Source organism: Wyeomyia smithii, chromosome 2 (assembly GCF_029784165.1).
Source record: "Wyeomyia smithii strain HCP4-BCI-WySm-NY-G18 chromosome 2, ASM2978416v1, whole genome shotgun sequence".
Lineage (NCBI taxonomy): Eukaryota > Metazoa > Arthropoda > Insecta > Diptera > Culicidae > Wyeomyia > Wyeomyia smithii.
In genome coordinates this window covers 207,022,680-207,042,654 of record NC_073695.1, presented here as the reverse complement: position 1 = coordinate 207,042,654, position 19,975 = coordinate 207,022,680, and the positions used below count along the sequence as shown (strand labels likewise).

The window sequence follows — 19,975 nt, the reverse complement described above, 5'->3', positions numbered from 1 at the left end:
ATTATTTTTTTCGTAATTTTTTTCAGTCTCTCCTAGTTTTTTCCCATCGAAATTCGTTTAACGCTGAAGAGATTATTTGGTTTCGTTTCGTTTTCAGATGAAAATCTACAAATGTTGGAAAACATTTTCAGTTTCCAACAGAAAATTTTTCTAATAATACGATCAAAATAAAAAGATCGTATTTATATTGAAGCTCGTACGAACATTTTTGGAAGTTTGTTTCATATAGCGCAAATTAAAATAAAAACTCATCTTCACAATGTCTCAACTATTCTGATATTAAGTTCGGGAATTTTTTGAAGTTTCCTGCTTTCTCAGATACATTACTACGCAGCTTCTTATTTCTAACCTCGCTTGTAGTGTTTTGCTGTGCAATTTGGTGATAATAAAAAATTAGGAAAACAAGTAAATTTATTGAAATAATCTGTCATTCATCAAAACGGTAAATACTGTCAAAACTATACCGACCCAGCTTGCAACCAACCCACTGGCATTCCCGTTCAAATCCGTCGGACAACGCAGCCCTTGATGCTTGATAACCATCCGTACCTGATCCGGATAACGGCAGTCATTTTCGTTACATTTCATGAACGAAGTCTCCAGCTGCACGATAAAGTACAGCGATGGACATTGCAGCTCTGACTCACCCAAGCACAGGCCGGTAAAATTAAACCACACATTGTCCTCTTCCGGTGATGTCGTTTTGCAGTGCAAACCGGCCAATTGGTTGTTGAATGTTCCGCACACGGTGAACTCGCCGTACGCCGAGTTCTGGAACTGAATGTTAACCTCGCCAGTACCCCAGAGGAAATTTCGACTAATACGATAGCGCAGTTCCACTCCTGGGCTAATGTACTGTTCGTATTCTTCACGTATGTTAATGTTGTGCCACATGTCTCGATTCGAGGCCGTTCGACAGAATGGCGCCACCAAACGTTGGGGAATCGCTTTCAAAATGGCGTACAATTCTCCACTGAATGGCTGAAGGTCGATCGATGTTGATTTGATTATTTTGTAGTGTTCTTCCACCGGTAACCGACTGTGAGAAAGCCCGGTCTATCCAACATAAAAACTGAGTTATAGTTCGAAATTCGCAGAAAATTAAGGTTACTTACAAAGTCTGTCAACTGGCTAAAGGTGCCATCATCGTTGGTCAGAAAGATGAAGTACAAATCCGGAAACTGCTCGAACGAGCTGGTCATTATTCGCCGAGCGCTATTGTAATCTGTTTGTGTTATTTTCTGACCCTGAGAAATTACCATGATCACAGGTGAGTTAGCACCCACCACTCTGTAGGATCGTTCTTGTTCCATTTGGGCGGACAATCGGTTAACTATAGAATTGAAGCTTTTGGAAAGCGAGAGAGATGTTGGATCTAAGGAGAAATGTAGTACTTAGGTTTGAATTACGCTACAAGAGTTGTGATATTTAACTTACAAGATCCATTAAAGCTTGTAAGTTGTTCAAAAACACTAGCAACACTATTAGTGCGATTCACGAGAAACTCTCCGGTTTGACCATGAATAACTGCCATGTACGATCCGTAAATGGAGATGTCAACCAACTCCGCTAAATGGCTGTAAAATAAAGAATGTTAGTTCATTCAAAGTCGCAACGAAAAAAAATACTACTCACAATATGATTTTCTGATTTTCATAAACACTTCTTGAGCCATCAATCACCACTAGCAAATCAACGTTTGGCCTAACGTCGGAAGAACCCACGACAGAACAATCGGCTATCGTTGACAGCAGATTAGTCGAATAGCTAAAGAACCTATCGACGGCTGCGTCACAGTTCCGACGCATTAGTGAGTCCTCCACCACAACGCTACCCGTAGTATACTGTAACACCTGAACGAAGTTGAACGTTTCCTGTCGCAGTTTGTCACGGTCAATGCTTTGCAGAATCTGCTTGCGATAGCATGCTCGATTGATTTCATCAGTAGCCGATTGATCACCTTTCGATGCGGGATCATCATCCTCGTTGAAAACGTCGCTTAGGCGACTTTTGATATCAGCGTTGAAAAGTTCATCCAAAGAATCTTCCCGAAGTTCGGTATTCTTCGGACTCTTCGTAGCTGACAGCCTGCTGTTGTGCAGTTTCCGTTTCTGCACATTCTCTATCGAAACTACTGGAATTCCTCGATCACTGTAGTACATGTCTAGCACTTGTGACAATCGAAGCCGACGAACTTTATTAACGAAGTTCGGAACTTGTTGCGCCAAGAAGTACCCATCAATACCCGATAATATCTCACTATCCGTCATCTCCCAACGACCGTTATGCTCATCTGTTAGATGTCTAACTCTAGGAAAGTACGTATCATTCCACGTTCCATTTAACCCGACTCGTAAATCCGTCCCAACGAATGGTCCCTGATAGAGGCACACTTCGGCCAAATCTCCCGCCAACCCAGTCACGTATGTGTTGTCGATCGCTTCCATTGAGTTGAACAGTTTCTCCAGCTGTTTACGGGTGTCTCCTCGTTCCATAGTTTCCAGATTTTCATAGGGATTTTTTCGCTTGTACGCGGAGATAAACTCACTGATACGAACATTCTGGGGTTGTAGGCCGGCAGCTATAGATGCGATCACGACACCAGGAGCAATCGACCCGTATTTGTTGCTCCGATAGGTTCCACCCTCCACTGGACAACGGGAAATAGGTCGATCAAATGTTGTGCTGCTTGTTTGGTTGCGTTGGCTCCTGTAAAAATTCGGTGACATTCACTGTCTATAAACAACAAATGGCAAGATTAAACCTACTTGTTTTGAGTGACCCAAGGTGCTTGGGGATTTCTAGAATCCGCCAGCGTTCCCGGGCAGGTTACGCGCTCATCACCACGTTGGTACGGTTCAACGGAACTGCTGAGCAATCGGTGCAGTGAACAAATCTCTGAAGGGCTCAGAAACTGCTCAAACTCAACCGTACCCGGAATGTTGGACACAAGTTGTAGAAGAAGTGTATACTTTGGTACCATCAGACCACGGGTGCTGTACGGTGTTACGAATTCCGTTTCCCTCAGGCCGGGAGCTTTCTCGATGCCATCGATACGAATGCTGGAAATGTCAATTGTATTTCGTTTAATCAAAGGAAGTGACAGGACTTACCGATGCATCAACTCCACACTCAGCATGCGCATGTCCAGCGTGGTAGGATTTTTAAGCTCGATTTTCCGTATAAGCTCTAGCAACAGCTGCTGGTTGAAGCCCACGGTTGGCAAGGTGGAGTTTCCCCGATAGCAGTGAATCAACTCCTGGGGAATATTGTACGCCACCGCACGGGAGGCTGATAGGCGCTCATCAGTTTTCATAATTATTAAGAGTATTCAAAATACTCTTACCCATGAAGAATATATAAAGTAGCACATTAATAAATTTTAAATGTGTTAGGGACGCCATCCTGTGTCTAGACTGCGCAGATGTATAAGCGGCAATAAACTTAAAGAGTTTATTCTGAACAATTTTTATCAAATGGCCTCTGTTCGTGTATGTGGTTTTGTTGCTGTATTGCATTAAAATCAATAAGAGAATAAGCTTGATAAAAGATACATGCTAGAAAAGTATGCTAAGCACACAAACTCGAAGTAGTTTGTTTCAAGTAATTTTCATTGGCGGCTTCGAAATTGATTTTAACATTGTTTCACAAGAACCCGATGTCGCCTGACTAATATTCTCACGGTTATTGCAACACTCTTCGTAGAAAAAAAACTACGCACTGTATAGATACACCTGTTGGAACGTTCAACCGACAGGTTGAACTCACTATCGAAGACTACACCCAGCCGCGATAAAAGTCACAACTTCGTATTGATATCATAGTTTGCAACGAAAATGTTCTTATCAGCCGAAACGCTGACGAAAGCGTGGCCAGATAAGCATCGGAATGGTCTGCTGTCTGTCTCTGACTCTCTTTTTCCTTTTTATGCCACCTGGGGAAAGCGATGCTATCCAGGTTAAATAGAGTTTTTCATATTTGTTCAAAATAAGTAAATTATATACCCAAAACATTCAAGGAAAAACTTGATTAAAACACTCCATATTGCAATTACTGCAAGGGATTTTTGTATTGTACAGTATTGGAAAAAGCTTATAATTTTTTTGTTGTTTCTTGATAGTCATTCATGAAAGTACGCATGAAATAACTACAACTCTCACTGAAAACTTTATTCAAATTCCTTCGAGTTTGAAAAAATAATCTATGAACTATTGGTTCGTTGTGCACTTTCATATGACATATACAATCTAATCTGAATTCGAAAATAAATAGGATAATTTTTCAGTGTGCCTGAAAATATTAGAGGGTCCGCCACTTGAAGTGTAACCTATTCAAAGGCCAAAAATTCTGTTCATTTCAGAGTACGGAATGTGTGAAATTAATTAAAAGAATCAATTCACTTTGGCTTAAACTTTAACGTTGACTATTGCTTTGAGATGGTCAGAAAAAGCAGAAGCCACGACCGCGTTGAATACTTAAATAAGTACTACAAATGCAGAAGAACCTGTTTGTATTTTAATAAATTAACCAGATGGTCAAAACTTTATCGCGGGACATCAGTTGAAAGAATTATTCTGGGGGCGGAATGGGTTGTGTGAAATGAAGCTACCTACTTAAGTCATTTTTATGCGTTTTTTTGCGGATTTTATAAGCGTTTTTGTTCACGCCCTTCTACAGAAAATGATAGTTCAAATGAGAAATTCAATTCGATGGCGTGCGCTTTTATAAGCGACTAATATTTGCCACCACCCACTTTATGCTGCTTCAGAAAGAATCGTCCGTTTTGCCGGTCGATGAACGAATGAGAAATTCAGTTCTTGCTACTGGTCGATTCGGTTTCCAGAATATCATCCTTTTACTACAATGATCGGATGATCAATGAAGACTAGGCAGATTGTTGCATACTAACTTTTATATGTGACTAATGACAGTTATACTTCCGGTGGGCGTGTCGTTGTGCACTCAAGCGAACAAAACAACAACAGCAACTACAAATCGTTTACAAAGTCAAATCGTTTGTATGCTTTAGTGTCGGCTGTGCTAGGGAAGTGCCTGGATTGCAACATTGCGATTGGTTGAATTATAATCAAGTTTGCTATGAATTTTAACCACTTTACTATGAAAAAATGTTAGTAAAAATGGTTTCATGAACTAGAGTAATTTGTTTACTATCCAACGAGAAATCAATGACTAAAATCCGTTCAGTGGTAACAAAGTAATATGTGTTTTTAATCTTTCATTCTGTCGTTTCACTCCATTCTCGATTTTTTTGGAATGCCACTCTTCTAAAGTAAGACGTTATTCAACGTCAAAACGAATTTCAAGCAACCTGATTTTAACTTACCGGTGTTTTGGCCCATTTTCAGATAATGGCTTACTTCAGCGACTCGAGGCTAGGTCGAACCTTGCTCTCCAAAAGGGCCCAGCGAGAATAACACTGATCGACAAAAGCGATAAAAATGTGGCCCTAAAGCTGGAAATAGTTGTTATAGAAAGATTATAGCTTTTCAACCATTCCTATGAATTTTGAATCTCTAGTTTATGCAGAAGTGCGTCAAAAAGCCGCACAATAATTGCTCACCGGGTTCGTCACTTTGAGCTCTAGGCAAAAACCTGTGTTTACCATTGTAATCCATTAGATTCGCGTTTGGTAAATTAAAGAACTATTGTGTTGTCGAAAGGAAGTCCGAAACGTAGATTTTTAGCCATTATTGGTACACTCGCGATTTGTGAGACGGTGTCGAGTCTTTTTGAAACTTCCACGGTCTACGACCGAAATGTTTGCCTGCTTTTAAGTAGCCTACAGAACACTTTCCCGATAATGGTACTTATTACGGGAGTCACTTCACGGTCACGCTCACTTCACTTTTTGAGACCTATTCCGGATTCCACAGTGGTTAGCGATGTCGGTCGGCTAGCTCTACCACACGGTTGCGATATCGGGTTTGACTCTAGTTGATCGCGATCGCTATTAGCCTTCCAGGCTAGTGTGCGATATTGTTGTTGTTATTCCCAATTCCACCTAAAGTGAGCCAACAAAAATTGGCTCTGGTGTGGTGAGATTGACAGTGGAATGAAAATGAGAAGACAATGAAGTGAAAATGAGAATAGGACAATTGAAATTAGGGAGTTCCCCTGCTCAAAAATTTCCGGGACTTAACTGAGAAATTTTGGAGGTTTTTTGAGCTGGGAAACTTCCTCATTTCACTTGTCCTATTCTCATTTTCACTTCACTGTACGGAGCTAATTTTTATCATCTCACTTCTCAGGTGGAATCGGAATTAGGTCTCAAAAAGTGAAGTGATGTCACTTTGCGACGTTTTTACTTACGTGAGTCCCGTAATAGGATTTTATTCACTTCACTCTGATTTCACTGTGGAGTGACCCCCGTAATAAGCACCGATATCAGAGTGGCTGGCTGAACGGCTGGATAATGCATACCATCGAGGCCAAGTACACCTATAGGAATAAAATAGACCCCACATGTGGTTTTTAGCCTCTTATCCAGCCAATCCTATCCCGACCTACACGCGGTGCCAGCTGGGGTACGAATAACCAAGGGAAGATCGGGTAACCAACCCCGGTGAGAACTTGGTCGTATGCTGACAGGGAAGGAGGGCTCTTTTGAGTTTCCGAGCGTCTGTCCTGCATATTAGGAGCGGCTCAAAACGGCGTCTGTACTCCAGGTTAGGGGCGGCCGATTACTGTCCTCGTGCCAACGTGGGACTCTAAACAGTGTTTGCACGATGGTCCTCCGGCGAGACAGAGGGTTAGTGCGCAGGCCTCACAAGCCGCCACCGTAAAACACTCACAAGTGATGAACGAGTAACAAAAAAGTTCGGACTGGAACAATCGGCACAGACCCATGCGACGAAAACGGACTAACGATGGGAAACTCGGGACGTGGAACTGTCGGTCTCTCAATTTCCAAGGAAGCACACGAGTGCTTTCCGAAGTATTGAAATCCCACAGATTCGACGTCGTAGCGCTGCAGAAGGTGTGCTGGAAAGGCTCAATGGTACGTACGTTTCGGGATGTTCATGCCTTCTACCAGAGCTGCGGCAACACGCATGAGCTGGGGACAGCTTTTATAGTGATGGGCGAGATGCGGAAACGGGTGATTGGGTGGCCAATCAGTCCTCGAATTCTACGCGCGATGGGAGCGTAAGTACGACCGCTGCCTAAAACATAATATCAAGATCGTCATCGGGGATTTCAACGCTCAGGTCGGCCAGGAGGAGGAATACAAACCGGTGATTGGAAGGTTCAGCGCGCACCAGCTGACCAACGAAATGGGCCTAAGACTCATCGACTTTGCCGCCTCCAAGAACATGGCATTTTCAGGAAACGCGAAAGTTTTATCAGAAGCTCAACGCATCCCGCAGAGGCTTTATGCCGCAAGCCGAAATGTGCCGGGATAAAGATGGTAGTATTCTGACGGACAATCGTGAGGTGACCGAAAGGTGGAAGCAGCAGCAGCACCGCCCATACAGGAGACCATGGTGGCGGAGAAAGCGATCCCACCGGTGCAACAAATGCAGAAGTCGTGCCAGCCCCAACGATAGGCGAAGTTAAGGATGCCATCAAGCAGCTAGAAAATAATAAATCGGCTGACAAGGATGGCCTCGGAGCGGAGCTTATAAAGATGGGCCTGGAAAACCTGGCCATTTGTTTGCACCGGTTGATTGCAAGAATTTGGGATACAGAACAGCTAGCGGAGGAGTGGAAGGATGGGGTTATCTGTCCTATCTATAAGAAAGGCGACAAATTGGACTTGGAAACTATCGTGCGATCGCCGTCCTGAATACCGCCTACAAAGTGCTTTCCCAAATCATTTTCCGCCGCCTCTCACCCCGAGCAGATTTGTAGGAAGTTATCAGGCCGGCTTCGTGGAAGGACGGTCTACGACGGAAATCTTCACCATACGGCAAATCCTCCAGAAATGCTGTGAATACAGAACCCCCACGCACCACCTATTCATCGACTTCAAAGCAGCGTTGTTAAACTCGCTCGCAAAAAGCATGCGATACTCCAAGTGGCGTTCTCGCCGCTACCGAAATCTCACACTAGAGATACTCCTGTCGTACTGTTTCTCATTCTCTTTTCCTTTTTTCATTTCACACTACCGAGCGTTGATGCTTGCGAGTTTTCTCGTAAGCCGACACGTCCATGGACACGCACTCTCGCTCGCGTACTTTCCCACTCGCGTGTACCTCCCTTTCTCGCGAGCACAACCGTCAAGACGCATTATGACGATACGGAGTGACAAGGTACGACAGAGCGGAGTGGCAAAAAAAAATATTTCGAAGAGTAGGCAGGGATGCCACATATACAGATTTTTCAGTACTTGTACAGATTTTTGCGTATTTTTTATACAGATATCTGTATATACAGATTACAGTTTTCTTGGAAATAGTACAGAACTATACAGATTTTTTTTTTGATTTTCGTGAGGTCGCGAAACAAACTTTTCGATATAGTTGAAAATCGAAAAAGAACTCAAATGCTATTGAGCGTATTGCAGGTTTCATTATATTTATATGTTACGCATAAACGTGTGCATAATTGTGTCAATGAACAAACTATATTGCGTTTTTTATTTTAAGGGATATGTCCAGTACATATGCAGATATTTATACAGATTGAAATATCACCAAGGTGATTTTCTGAGATTTGAAATACATCACTGCGAGTAGGTGGTCGAATATCATACACGTTCAAGCATGCGATTCTATATAGATTTATCACCCCACTTTCGGCTGTCGGTGCACGATGCAAAACTGCTTGGCATCAGTTTAGCGATGGACAAGCCGCATGCGTGAGTCGGTGAACGAAGCATTTTCGTTTTCTGGCACATTTTTTAAAGCACTCCTAGTCAAGTACTCTTATTCGAGTACTCGCGTACTTGGCGTGAGTAAAAAAGCAAAAGAGAATTCGCGAGCGGCCGTATGCTGGCTGCTGCTCTGGCAAATGCGTGGATAATAAAGAGTTTCTCGAAAGTGTGTGTGCGAACGACTGGAGAAGCGTAGCACACATCTCATTCTCGAGCAGAAAGGAGTGGATATGTTTTGCTTCTCGCTCGTTTAGCAACGCTGCTTCAAAGCCGCGTATGACACTATGGACCGAAAAGAGCTATGGAAGGTCATGGACGAAAACGGCTTTCCAGGGAAGAAGATAAGATTAATAACTACGGTGGATGGGACGCAGTGCTTTGTGCGGATTTTGGGTGGATTGTCGGGTCCATTTGAATCCCGCAGGGGGCTTCGACAGGGTGATGGTCTCTCCTGCCTGCTATTCAATATTGCGCTACAGGGTGTAATGAATCGAGCGGACATCAACACGCGGGGTACGATTTTCAACAAATCCAGTCAATTCTTCTGCTTTGATGATGACATGGACATTGTCGGCAGAACAACTGCGGCGGTGGCAGAACAGCATACCAGACTAAAACGCGAAGCAGCGAGGATTGGGTTGCAGATAAATACGTCTAAAACGAAGTATATGCTAGCCGGCGGAACCGAAGCCGACCGACATCGTTTAGGCAGTATTACGATCTACGGCGATGAGTTCGAGGTAGTCGACGAGTTTGTCTATCTTGGCTCACTGGTGCCTACTATGGGCTCCACAAGCAATTGCGGTCAAACAGACTAGCCCCCGTACGAAGTGTAACCTGTACAAAACGCTCATAAGACCGGTTATTCTTTACGGGCATGAAACGTGGACAATGCTCGAGGAGGACCTGTGAGTGCTCGGAGTTTTCGAACGACGGATACTAAGGACGATCTTTGGCGGCGTGCAGGAGAACGGAATATGGAGGCGAAGGATGAACCATGAGCTCGCGCAACTCTACGGCGAACCCAGTATTCAAAAGGTGGACAAAGCTGGACGGAAACGCTGGGCCGGACACGTTGCAAGAATGCATAACAACTACCCTGCGAAGATGGTGTTTGCCACGAACCCGGCAGGAAGAAGACGACCAGGGGCGCAGCGAGCAAGATGGGTAGACCAGGTGGAGCGAGATCTGGCGGAGAGTACACGGTGTCCTAGGGATTGGAGAGCACCAGCTTATAACCGAGTGAATTGGAGAAACTTTGTTTATCAGGCTATGTCATGACGGAATGCCCCAAAAATAATAATCAAAAAATCTTTCCCGAGATTACAAACGTTATTTGTGATATGCTGACATTCAATAAAAGTGGGCTGTCAAATTTTCAGTGTGAAAAAATCACAGGAGGGTTGTGTGCAAAGCCACGACCGCAAGGATGAAGTAGAACACTTTTACAAGAAAACCCGGCTGCTTGCGTGTCAGTCATTTTTTAATTTGTTATTCAATTCAATATCAGATAAGATACCGATCACATCTTGGCGTTATCACTGACAGTGCGAATAAAGTATTCCTTGTGATGAAATAAACAGTGAAAAGCTGATTTAACACTCAAAACTAGACGGCTCATGTGTTGTCAAAATGAGTCAACTTTTCATTGAATGCATTTACTAGCGCCCGCTATCGCACAGAGACTGCATTTAACTAAAATGCCTCACTGCATCAGCTGCTATAGATGCTAAACCCACTGCAACTGCTAGGCTATCCGTAGCCATGCTAATGTTTTGGCCGCTATACGCTGCTATTGGTATCCGCTGTCCCTGCATCAGCTGGCCCAGCTGCTATCGATGCTGAGATCCGCTGCAACTAGTGCACTATCCATTGCCATGCCACAGCTGTGGACGCTATTAGAGGTGGGCAATCCGCTCACGAACTGATCTAAAGAGCTGGTTCTTCAAAGTGAGTGAGTGATCTATCGCTCTTTTTTAAAGAGCGGTAACTCACCCCTTACTTCAAGCAAAAAGCTGAAGCCGATTTTGTTGATCAGACTCCGCAAGCGAGAGCCATATGAATGTTTTGCACCCCAAGCGCAAAGCGACGTGCGACACTGCAATATAACTCCCAGAAAATAGCTGCCGCCGGCTGCCTGCTCTCCTATGCATGACCATCCACCCGCCGCGGGAATAAAAAATAAAATCTACTTGCCACAGTTCACACACAGCACACGGGCTAGCTAACGCCGGGACGCAAACGAAAAGTGGAACGAAAAGAGCGAAAGAACTGGTTCACTGATCTTTTGAATCTATGCAGACAACCCGCTCCCGAGCTGATCAGAAAATCAGTTCTTTAAAAGATCGAAATCTTCTGATCGCGAGCGGATTGCCTGCGAGCTGAACAAAAGAGTCATCGGAAGAACCAGTGATACCACATTTTCATCTGTATTTTGAAGCTCAAAAAATCTTGTCACCTTGGTAAAATTTCAATAAATCTGTGTAAAAATCTGCATATGTACTGGATATATCTTTCACAAAAAAAACGCGATATAGCTTGTTTAACATATCTCCCGTGATTCATTCATGCACACGCTTACGCGTAGCATATAGATATAAATAAACCTCCGACACGCTCGACAACATTTGAGCTCATTTTTGTTTTTCAACTATATCAAGAAGTTCGATTTGCGACCATAGGAAAACCAAAAAAATCTGTATAAATCTGTATTATTTCCAAAAAATCTGTAATCTGTATGTGCAGATATCTGTATGAAAAATACGTAAAAAATCTGTATAAATACAGATAAATTTGCATATGTGGCATCACTGGGAAGAACCAGTTCTTCTGAGAGCGAAAGATTTCGCTCTTTCAAAGAACTGAATCTTTTGATCAGCCTGCGAGCGGATTGCCAGACCAGTGAATCAGTTCTTTCGTTCTTTTCGTTCCACATCCATTCGTGTGGTACTCGGCGTTAGTCAACCCGTGTACCTGTGTATGGACTGTTGCAAGTTGTTTTTTTTTTTGCATGCTCTTGCGGCTGTCTGGTGGCTGGGTGATGGGAAATGCAAGTCATGCATATCAGGGCAGACGTTTGGTGGCAGCTTGTTTCTGGGAGTTCTATTGTAATTTTGCGCGCGACCTTGCGCTTGGCAAATCGGGTGTAAAGCTTTCACCTGGCTCTCGCTTGCGTTGTCTGATAATTAGCTACACTGATAAAAACCAAAAATTATGTAGGAACGAAAAGAGCGAGTGAGCTGTTAAAAAATTTGACTAGTTCATCTTAGTGAGCGGAACCGCTCACTATAGTGAACCATTTTTCCCACCTCTAGACGCTATCCGCCTGGTATCACTGCACTGCTACTGCTGCTGCTAAGGGAAGACTGCTGTTGTCGCTGTCTAGAACTATTATGAGCGGCTTCGACTGAAACAGGCTCTTATATAGGGATGAAAAGCCAGTCGATAATTCCCTTCCTTACTCTTATACAGACAAATAGCAAATTTAAAATGGCAAAGTCTATGATTCTGTCGACCGTGCTTGGGAAGCAATCATATTAACGACTAATCAGATCAGTCAAATTTCGCGCTTCAACAAGGATTGACCATTCTCAATAATATAGTTGCTTGTCATGATTTGGACTTGATAATTTTTGAATTTTGATTATGCAAAAAATTAATTTTTATGCTGATAATGAAAGCTTTTCGGATGTTGTGCTCATGACTAAAGGAAAAGATAATTCAGTACGTTCTGAGACACAGAGATGAAGCCAAATGTGTATCTGTTTCAAAAAGGAACAATTTGTTGTTTAATTCAATGTTTGATAAGATGCCGATCACATCTTTGCTTTATCACTGGCAGTGCGAATAAAGTATTCCTTGGGGGAAATAAACTCTGAAAAGTTTTCCAGAACGTTCTTTTCATTGGATGCATTTGCTAGTGTGCCTGCTATCGCTCAGAGACAGCATTTCACTAAAATGCCACGCTGCATCAGCTGGCCCTGCTCATATAGATGCTGAGACCAACGTCAACCGCTGCGCTATCCCCGTTGCCACAGTAGTGGACACTTCCGTTGCCATTGGTATCGGCTGCCCTGCATCACCGGGTCCTGCTATCGATGCTGAGACGCGCTCCGCTATCCGTTGCTATAGCACACCTGTGGTCGTTATCCGCTGCACTGCTACTGCTGCTGCTAAGTGAGAATTATAATGAGCGGCTTCGGGTGAAACAGGCTCTTATTTAGGCCAAATAGCACATTTCAAATGGCAAAGTCTGTGATTCTGTCGACCGTGCTTGGGAAGCAATCATATAACGACCAATCAGAGGCCGAAGTTTTCGTTTTGACAAGGCTTGACTATTTTCAATAGTACAACAGTTTGAAAAATAAAATTACAATTATCTGCATTTGGGAAGAATCTTAAAAGTTTTTCAATCTATTGCTGCAAGAACGAAGGAAATCCATCGAATACTAACCGATTTATTAGCATTTGAAATTGGACATATTTTTCACTTTTTTCGGTCTTAGATTTTCATTTCACATCCCTATGTAGCCGAACTTCCTGAGAGAAGTATTCTACTTCAAAAGCTTTCCACTGTGTTATAAAAGAAATGTCTTATTCCTGCAGTCAGGGAAAGCACAGAGATGCGATCAGCATCATATCCGATATTAAATTAACCAACAAATTGTTCTTTTGAGGATAAATTAAATTTTTCGAATCCAAACCCAACCCGATTCCGATTTTTTTATGTAAACACGAGCCCGAATCTTTTTTTATATTAAATCCGAATCCAAAACTTAAGGGTCAAACTTTTATACTAATTTGAGCCAGCTCCATCTCTAATGTGCAATCCAGTCAAGCTGCGCTAAGCTAACATGGTCATCAAAAGACTGCAACAACTTCGCTTAACCGAAACCAGTCATTTACCGAAAATCACGTTTTGTTAGCTCTCAAGCCCATAGGGTTTAGTTAACCAATCGTTTGCATTGAAGTCATGGATTAGCACCCGCCAGAAATATTTGTTAGTATTCCACTGTAACGGGGGTTCTACTTTTTCGGCAGCTAACTCCATCACTGACGGCAGTTCTGCTTCTATCCGCAGAGCGTTCATAAAGTTCCAGAACTGTTTCGAATCGGTTTTCAATTTTCTCGTCATTCTCCGCCTTTAATCGGCGTAGCATCCTGTTCCAAGAATTTTGTTTTCATGATCTACTAACTGGTAATAATTTGGCAAAGATAACGAACCATTTGCAGAATATATTTTAAATGAAGTACCTATTCTTAACTCTTTTTATTTTAGCGTCGTAACTCTGATGACTGCCAGGGAACATCATATCGCGGTAGTTCTCTCGTTCGAGCTGAGAAGAAACGGGCAATCCATCCGGCGATGGAAGAAAAATTATCTATCGCCATATCGATATTGGTAGGATTCAGAATATTAGCTCAGTCGACAATTAGCATTGCTCATAATAATCCCTCGTGACCTGTTCACTTAAAGATACAACCAAGACTCCGGTCAGTCACGTGGACGCATATAAAGCAGCTTCCTTAAGATCTCTCGGAATGTCTACTTGAAATGAGACGAAATTTAGCTTGGTGAGATCGGTACCTTTTTCACAATCGCAATGGCCTCTGGTGTTTTGGTAATCCCAACACACTCTTAGGTCATACCGGCGTTATCATTAAAATTCAGCTCTGTTATCTTGACTACCTTTAGGAGTTGGTTGTTCTTCCGGTGGACGTTGAGAAAAAGATCCGTTGAGCTAAAGCAATAGATAAATACGGAAAGCGTTTTTCGATGCGACCAGAAAGATCGGTAACGACGGAATTGTCGACTGCTTCGCACAGCTTTCATAAATCCGCAGTGGGGCGGCGATGTAGGACTTTGTATTTAATATTACTCACGTAAAAATTGACTGAAATTTGTAAGGAGGTTAGAAACGCTGTGATAATATTTCTAAAAGAAACTTTACTTTGAAATGTCTTCATTTTTACAGCCACCTAACACATCGTAAAAGCTGTCGGCTTTCTACGGATAATCGGCTTGCTTTAGAAAATCAAAATTAGCTAACTTTACACCAAATTATATTTTGTTGAACTGCAATTTCCATTTTCCAGTTTTTTCATATCCTTTGTTTTTCATTAATAATTATAATGGTAAAAAATCATGTATATAGCAATTACTTAGTGGTAATAGTACAATAACTTATATTTCTTTTAGTTTGCAATAGCTTTCCATCTTCCTCGTTACTCTGATTTATTTTGCCTTTCGGTTAGCATCTACATACAAAAATTCTGACCATCACCAACACCCTTCTTTCAACGGATTGCTTTTCTGGTCGTTACTCTGGTTCCAGTTACTCGAACAACACGGTAACTGGTGGGAGGTGATCGAAAAACTTCAATATCTTCTGCAAAAAATTCTGTCCTCAGACGATCCCCTAATTCAAACTCTATCACCCATTGTGATTTTTTTTCTCCAGTTTTCATGCTCTTGTTTAATTTATTTTAAACTATAATATACATCTTACAGTCAGTTAATACATTTATGCTTTTCTATGCTTGTTGTCTGTGTGTGTAATGGTGTGCTGGTATGCACTGTGAGTGTGTGACTTGCTCTACACTGTCAGCAAATCATAGCTTTGCTATAAATTTTCACTAGAGTAGTTTTTTTTTCCTCATTGGTTGAATTTTTATTGTTGCTGCTCTGGTTTTCCGTTTATGCTTCACCGAGGAAGGGATTTTCGTTTGTGAGTAAAAATTTTATGTTCAAGTTTTAAGCAGTTTTTCCGATGATGACTGATAAAAATGGTAACGTCCGGAAATTTTGGCTCTTTTTATTGATTTGAGACCGGAATTAACAACAATTTGTGAGTTTTTGACAGGAAAATGAAAAAACGTCTCCCTCACGTGGGTGTTATTAGTGTTAACGTTCTTAAATGGTTTAAGTGGAATTCTGTCGTTCGGATTTACTTCACTCACAGATAAGATAAATGAAAAGGAAACGAATGTTTTAATTTAACTTTTCTCTTTGATTAAATTCGATGGCTTCAATTACTTCCTTCCTAATTTTCAGGTCTTCTTTTGCTAACAATTTTACATGAATGGTTGCTCTTAACACTTGTTCGAATGTGTGTAATTCTATGCGCCTTCGTACAAAAAGTGTGCGCTACTTCAGTGTAAGGAAATGGCTTTACGAGTAAAGTAATTAATTGTTCGAAGCCCCTCTTGATTTTTGTTTGCTAAACTCACTCGCGCGAACAACTGTATAAAATATGCACATTTAGACTTTAGTTAGCCAACAATGGTATGTTATATTTAGGACAATCAACTTTTGTCTGCACGATAAAAGGTGGGACCATTAAACGGACTTCGATTTTTTAGTTTGAACGTCAACTGAAATGTTTTGCTACATTTAACATTAGCTAACCGGATGGAACATCAAATGCTATAGATGTGTAAATTGGTTTTATTAAGACCCAAAGGCTATTGTTCTAGCTATGTGCCTCATATCCCAAGTGGATAATGTGTGCTTATTCTGGAAATGTGTGTACGTTAGAAATGATCTACCGATCAATGCCGTAGTCAATGATAAAAAGCAAACAATTACTTCCAAAAATAAATTACAGGATTGCAAAACTAAGGTTACTCCAAATAGTGCAAGTGTAGCTGTTGCTGTAGTGAATACGATTTCGAATAAATGATACACTCAGAAACCACATAGTGAAGGCTAATTATTACCTACTACTTTTTTCAACGCATTCACATTCTGGAAAAATACTGATCCTCGATCTCAAACAACGGATTATCGATATAAACCTTGCAAGTTCCCTGCAGATGATGTTGTAAACCGGATTGAAGTGAAGCAGAATGAAACAAATTTTTCTCCAAAGTTGAAATAAAGCTGTTACAAACTTTGTTTATTTACAAAGCTAACTGTGTAGAACAAGGTAAACTATTGTCCGAATGAAGATATTTAATTTACATAGAAACGAGTAAGTTCTGCCTTATCGTGATTGTGTGATTGATAACATCGACCGTTCTCTTTGTTGTGCGAACACATAAGAATAAAGTGTATATCAGAAATCTTCTGTTGTGGTAAATTGACTTATGAGAATAAATAAAAGCTAAATAGATGCAGGAATAGTATTTTCCAACAAACAAAATAACATTCATAAATAATGAAACTGTCGATAAAAAGGAGCGTTTCTTACTCGATAATATTTAATTAGGAGGAAAATAGGCATATATTAAATATATATATACGGCTTTTTAACGCGCTCAGGCAACTGAAAACGATTCTTGTGACTATATTGGTGTGAAGCGAACACACTCTGAGGCTTGCGTTTCGTAAATGCTTTCAAGTTTTTTTTGTTGTTGTCGATTTATTTTTTATTCTGTTTAAAATGTGTTAAAAGTTTACTTTCTGTTGGCTTAAATTACTGTTGCAGCTAGTTTTCTACCATTATTTTTGTCAACTAACGTACGGTCTTTCAACCCCCTCTGGCCCAAGGAGCGTGTGTAAAACTGCCGCTGTCATTCACCATAAAAATGGAGGTATTTATTAAATCTTTTCAAAAAAATTTGCTGAGACGTTTTTATTGTAGGCTAATGTGCGTGCTGTGATTGGATTTCATACACTACCTTTGTGCTGTTGTGTCTAGTGGTTACAAAACCATCAAATCCAATAGATGAGATAGTAACAAATTTAGATCCAATTTAATTGTATAATTAGAGATTTTAACTGTATCAAATCGCAATTGGCTTTGCCGTGTGTCTTTGTGTAGTAAATACCGCAAATTTTATGTTTACTAGACTTTGATTGGGACAAAGAAGGTTAACTTACTACAGCAATTTTTCTTATCCGGTATGTATTCAGTTTACGACACATTGTAGTAATTCCAATATAAAAAAACTCGGTCAGAGTTACTCCATTGTAGGTCTTAGGGGAAAGGACAAACACCGAACAGTGTTGCTATCCACTGAATACTCAACGATGTACTAGCACACTCATTCCTCCTCGCTCATGAACTACTTACAATGACAACGGTGCCATCAGGGCCGAATCAAACCAAACGGTAGTTGAGACTTTTTTTGCTTCTCCTAGGATCTTCCGGCATTTTACAAACACTACAACATTACATACGTGCTTTAATGCAACTGCTAAACGCGATACTGCTGTGTTGATTTTGGCGCAACAGCGGGATTTGATTGCGATTTTGCACGGCATTCATACGAGGACGCGCATCACCCTCTTAATAGCTACCCTAGATAACAGCACAAACAAGAAGCGCATTTATCTGCACACGCAACAACGAACGCATCAACAGCGGCCAGGATCGCACACCGCAGTCTATTAGGCTTCCGTTTCGGCACCTTTCAGGCGTAACCGGGCAAAGTCCTCGAAAATGATGTCGTCGTCTGGACAGTTCTCATCGCTGAAATGGTGTGAGAAGGTGAAAAGAAAAAGATACACACACAAATTAAACATCAAACTACGTGACTAAGTATTCAAATCGTTGATAGTGCGATGTGTCGTTTATTTGGTACTTGCACAAAAATGCTTGAAATAACACCTCTGCTGATTTAATCCTTCCCCGGATGTTTGTTGTGAAAGGTGTTATTTCAGAGAATTTTCTATATAAGATTTAATATTACTCTACTGACTAATTCAAAATTTTCTGACAGACCTAAGGGTGAAAATAACTTTTGCTTTGATAAAGTTTGACAAAGTTTTCCAATTCTAACAAATATAATATCTCAAAGTTACCATAGTGCAACATAGTTTTATTCGAAAAACTTCAAATTACACTCACAGTAAGACAGATTGAGACTATGCACGGATAAAATGCAGTATTAGTTCATAGATAATTTACGACTTTCGCAGAATATCTCAGTAAGAAATTATCCATTTCTTACAGTTCATTTTATTGAGACGCGTCAGTGACAAATATTACTGCTAAACACAAGAAGACTCTACTACAACGAACACTTTCTAATGACAAGGTAGAAAAAACTCAACACACGACATCTTTCTCCCAAATCGGATTGTATTTAAGCTTCCCGCAAAACCAAAACCATTGTATTCAAGTTGGAATACTGTGTACTGATATAATTCACCGTTTTCTTAAAAAATGCCTAAATGCTGATCAAATGTGATACAAATATTTTTGCAATAATAAGCTAGAGAAAATTTGAGTTGAAGTGAAGCAACATTGTCCATGCGATGCTTATTTCCCTAACGCAGACATCTGAATCGTAGACAAAACAATAACACTGGTCAACATAAACATTGCCCTACAGCTCAAACTGAAAAAATATGAAAGATAACACTGGTCGACGAAAGAAAAAAAATGGGGCCTTAAAGCAAATTGGAAAAAATGAAAGATTATAGCTATTTAACCATTCCTGTGAATTTTGGTGCCCCTAGCTATTTCAAAAATGCTCCTACCCACTACAAAGCGAACGGTAACCGTGCGCCTCCATTCAGTGTTGAATTGGCGGAGACGCCAGGTTAATCCTTTGACAGCGTACTAGGGAACGTGTTTAGGGGGAAATTTGGACCTTGAGCTTGATAGTAATATTCTACAGAGAAACTTTCTTCTACAAACTTGTGCAATATGATGGAGGGCATATTTTTTTGTAATCACAAATTAGAGTGGCCATAATTTTAGATGAAATCTAGCATCTAATTTTCTTATCTTTGCAAATAGAGTTAAACGGTGTTTTACAATGTTGTAGCCGCGTAAATTTAGTAGAAAAAAGTTTATCGTAAAAAAAACCGATTCAGAACTATTTAACTAAATCACAAAAAGTAAACTACAGGTGTAGCCTCAATACTCGAACTGAAAAAAATAGCTATTTAACCATTTCTGTTAATTTCGGTGCCCCTAGCCATTTCAAAAGATCCCACCCACTCTTACTCGAAACGTGCACGGTGCGTCTCCTTTCACTGTTGAACCGATGGAGACGCCAAATAACCATTGCACACCGTTCTAGGAAACGAGTTTAGTGGGAAATTTGGATCTATGAATATGTTATCACATATTAGACCGACCAAAATTTTCTATGAAATCAGATATGCAACTTTCGTGTCTTTGTAGATAAAATCGCTTTGTAAAATTTTTTTACTAATTTAGAGTCACTTTATAATTCAGACATCAA

The 19,975-nt window shown here is 40.9% G+C and overlaps 2 protein-coding genes across 13 annotated transcripts in view; both read right to left on the bottom strand.

Annotated features, from left to right (window-relative positions):
• Positions 1 to 410: 410 nt before the first annotated feature.
• LOC129725316 (uncharacterized) lies at positions 411 to 5,306 on the bottom strand. Its single transcript, XM_055680952.1, has 7 exons — positions 3,347 to 5,306; positions 3,114 to 3,291; positions 2,769 to 3,062; positions 1,636 to 2,709; positions 1,438 to 1,577; positions 1,116 to 1,375; positions 411 to 1,056 (listed from the first exon to the last, which is right to left on the bottom strand). The coding sequence occupies exons 1-7, from the start codon at positions 3,516 to 3,518 to the stop codon at positions 412 to 414; spliced, it is 2,763 nt and encodes a 920-aa protein (XP_055536927.1). The 5' UTR covers positions 3,519 to 5,306; the 3' UTR covers position 411.
• A 9,577-nt stretch (positions 5,307 to 14,883) lies between these two features.
• The window catches only part of LOC129725015 (beta-arrestin-1), a 186,695-nt gene continuing 181,603 nt past the window's right edge, over positions 14,884 to 19,975 (bottom strand). For 11 of the 12 annotated variants that reach the window (XM_055680387.1, XM_055680382.1, XM_055680377.1 and 8 more), the window contains one exon: positions 14,884 to 18,249. In XM_055680387.1, coding sequence (XP_055536362.1) covers positions 18,168 to 18,249 — 82 coding nt within the window. In that variant the 3' untranslated portion in view covers positions 14,884 to 18,167. The remainder of the gene's footprint in view (positions 18,250 to 19,975) is intronic. The other variant, XR_008728001.1, reaches the window with a different exon arrangement.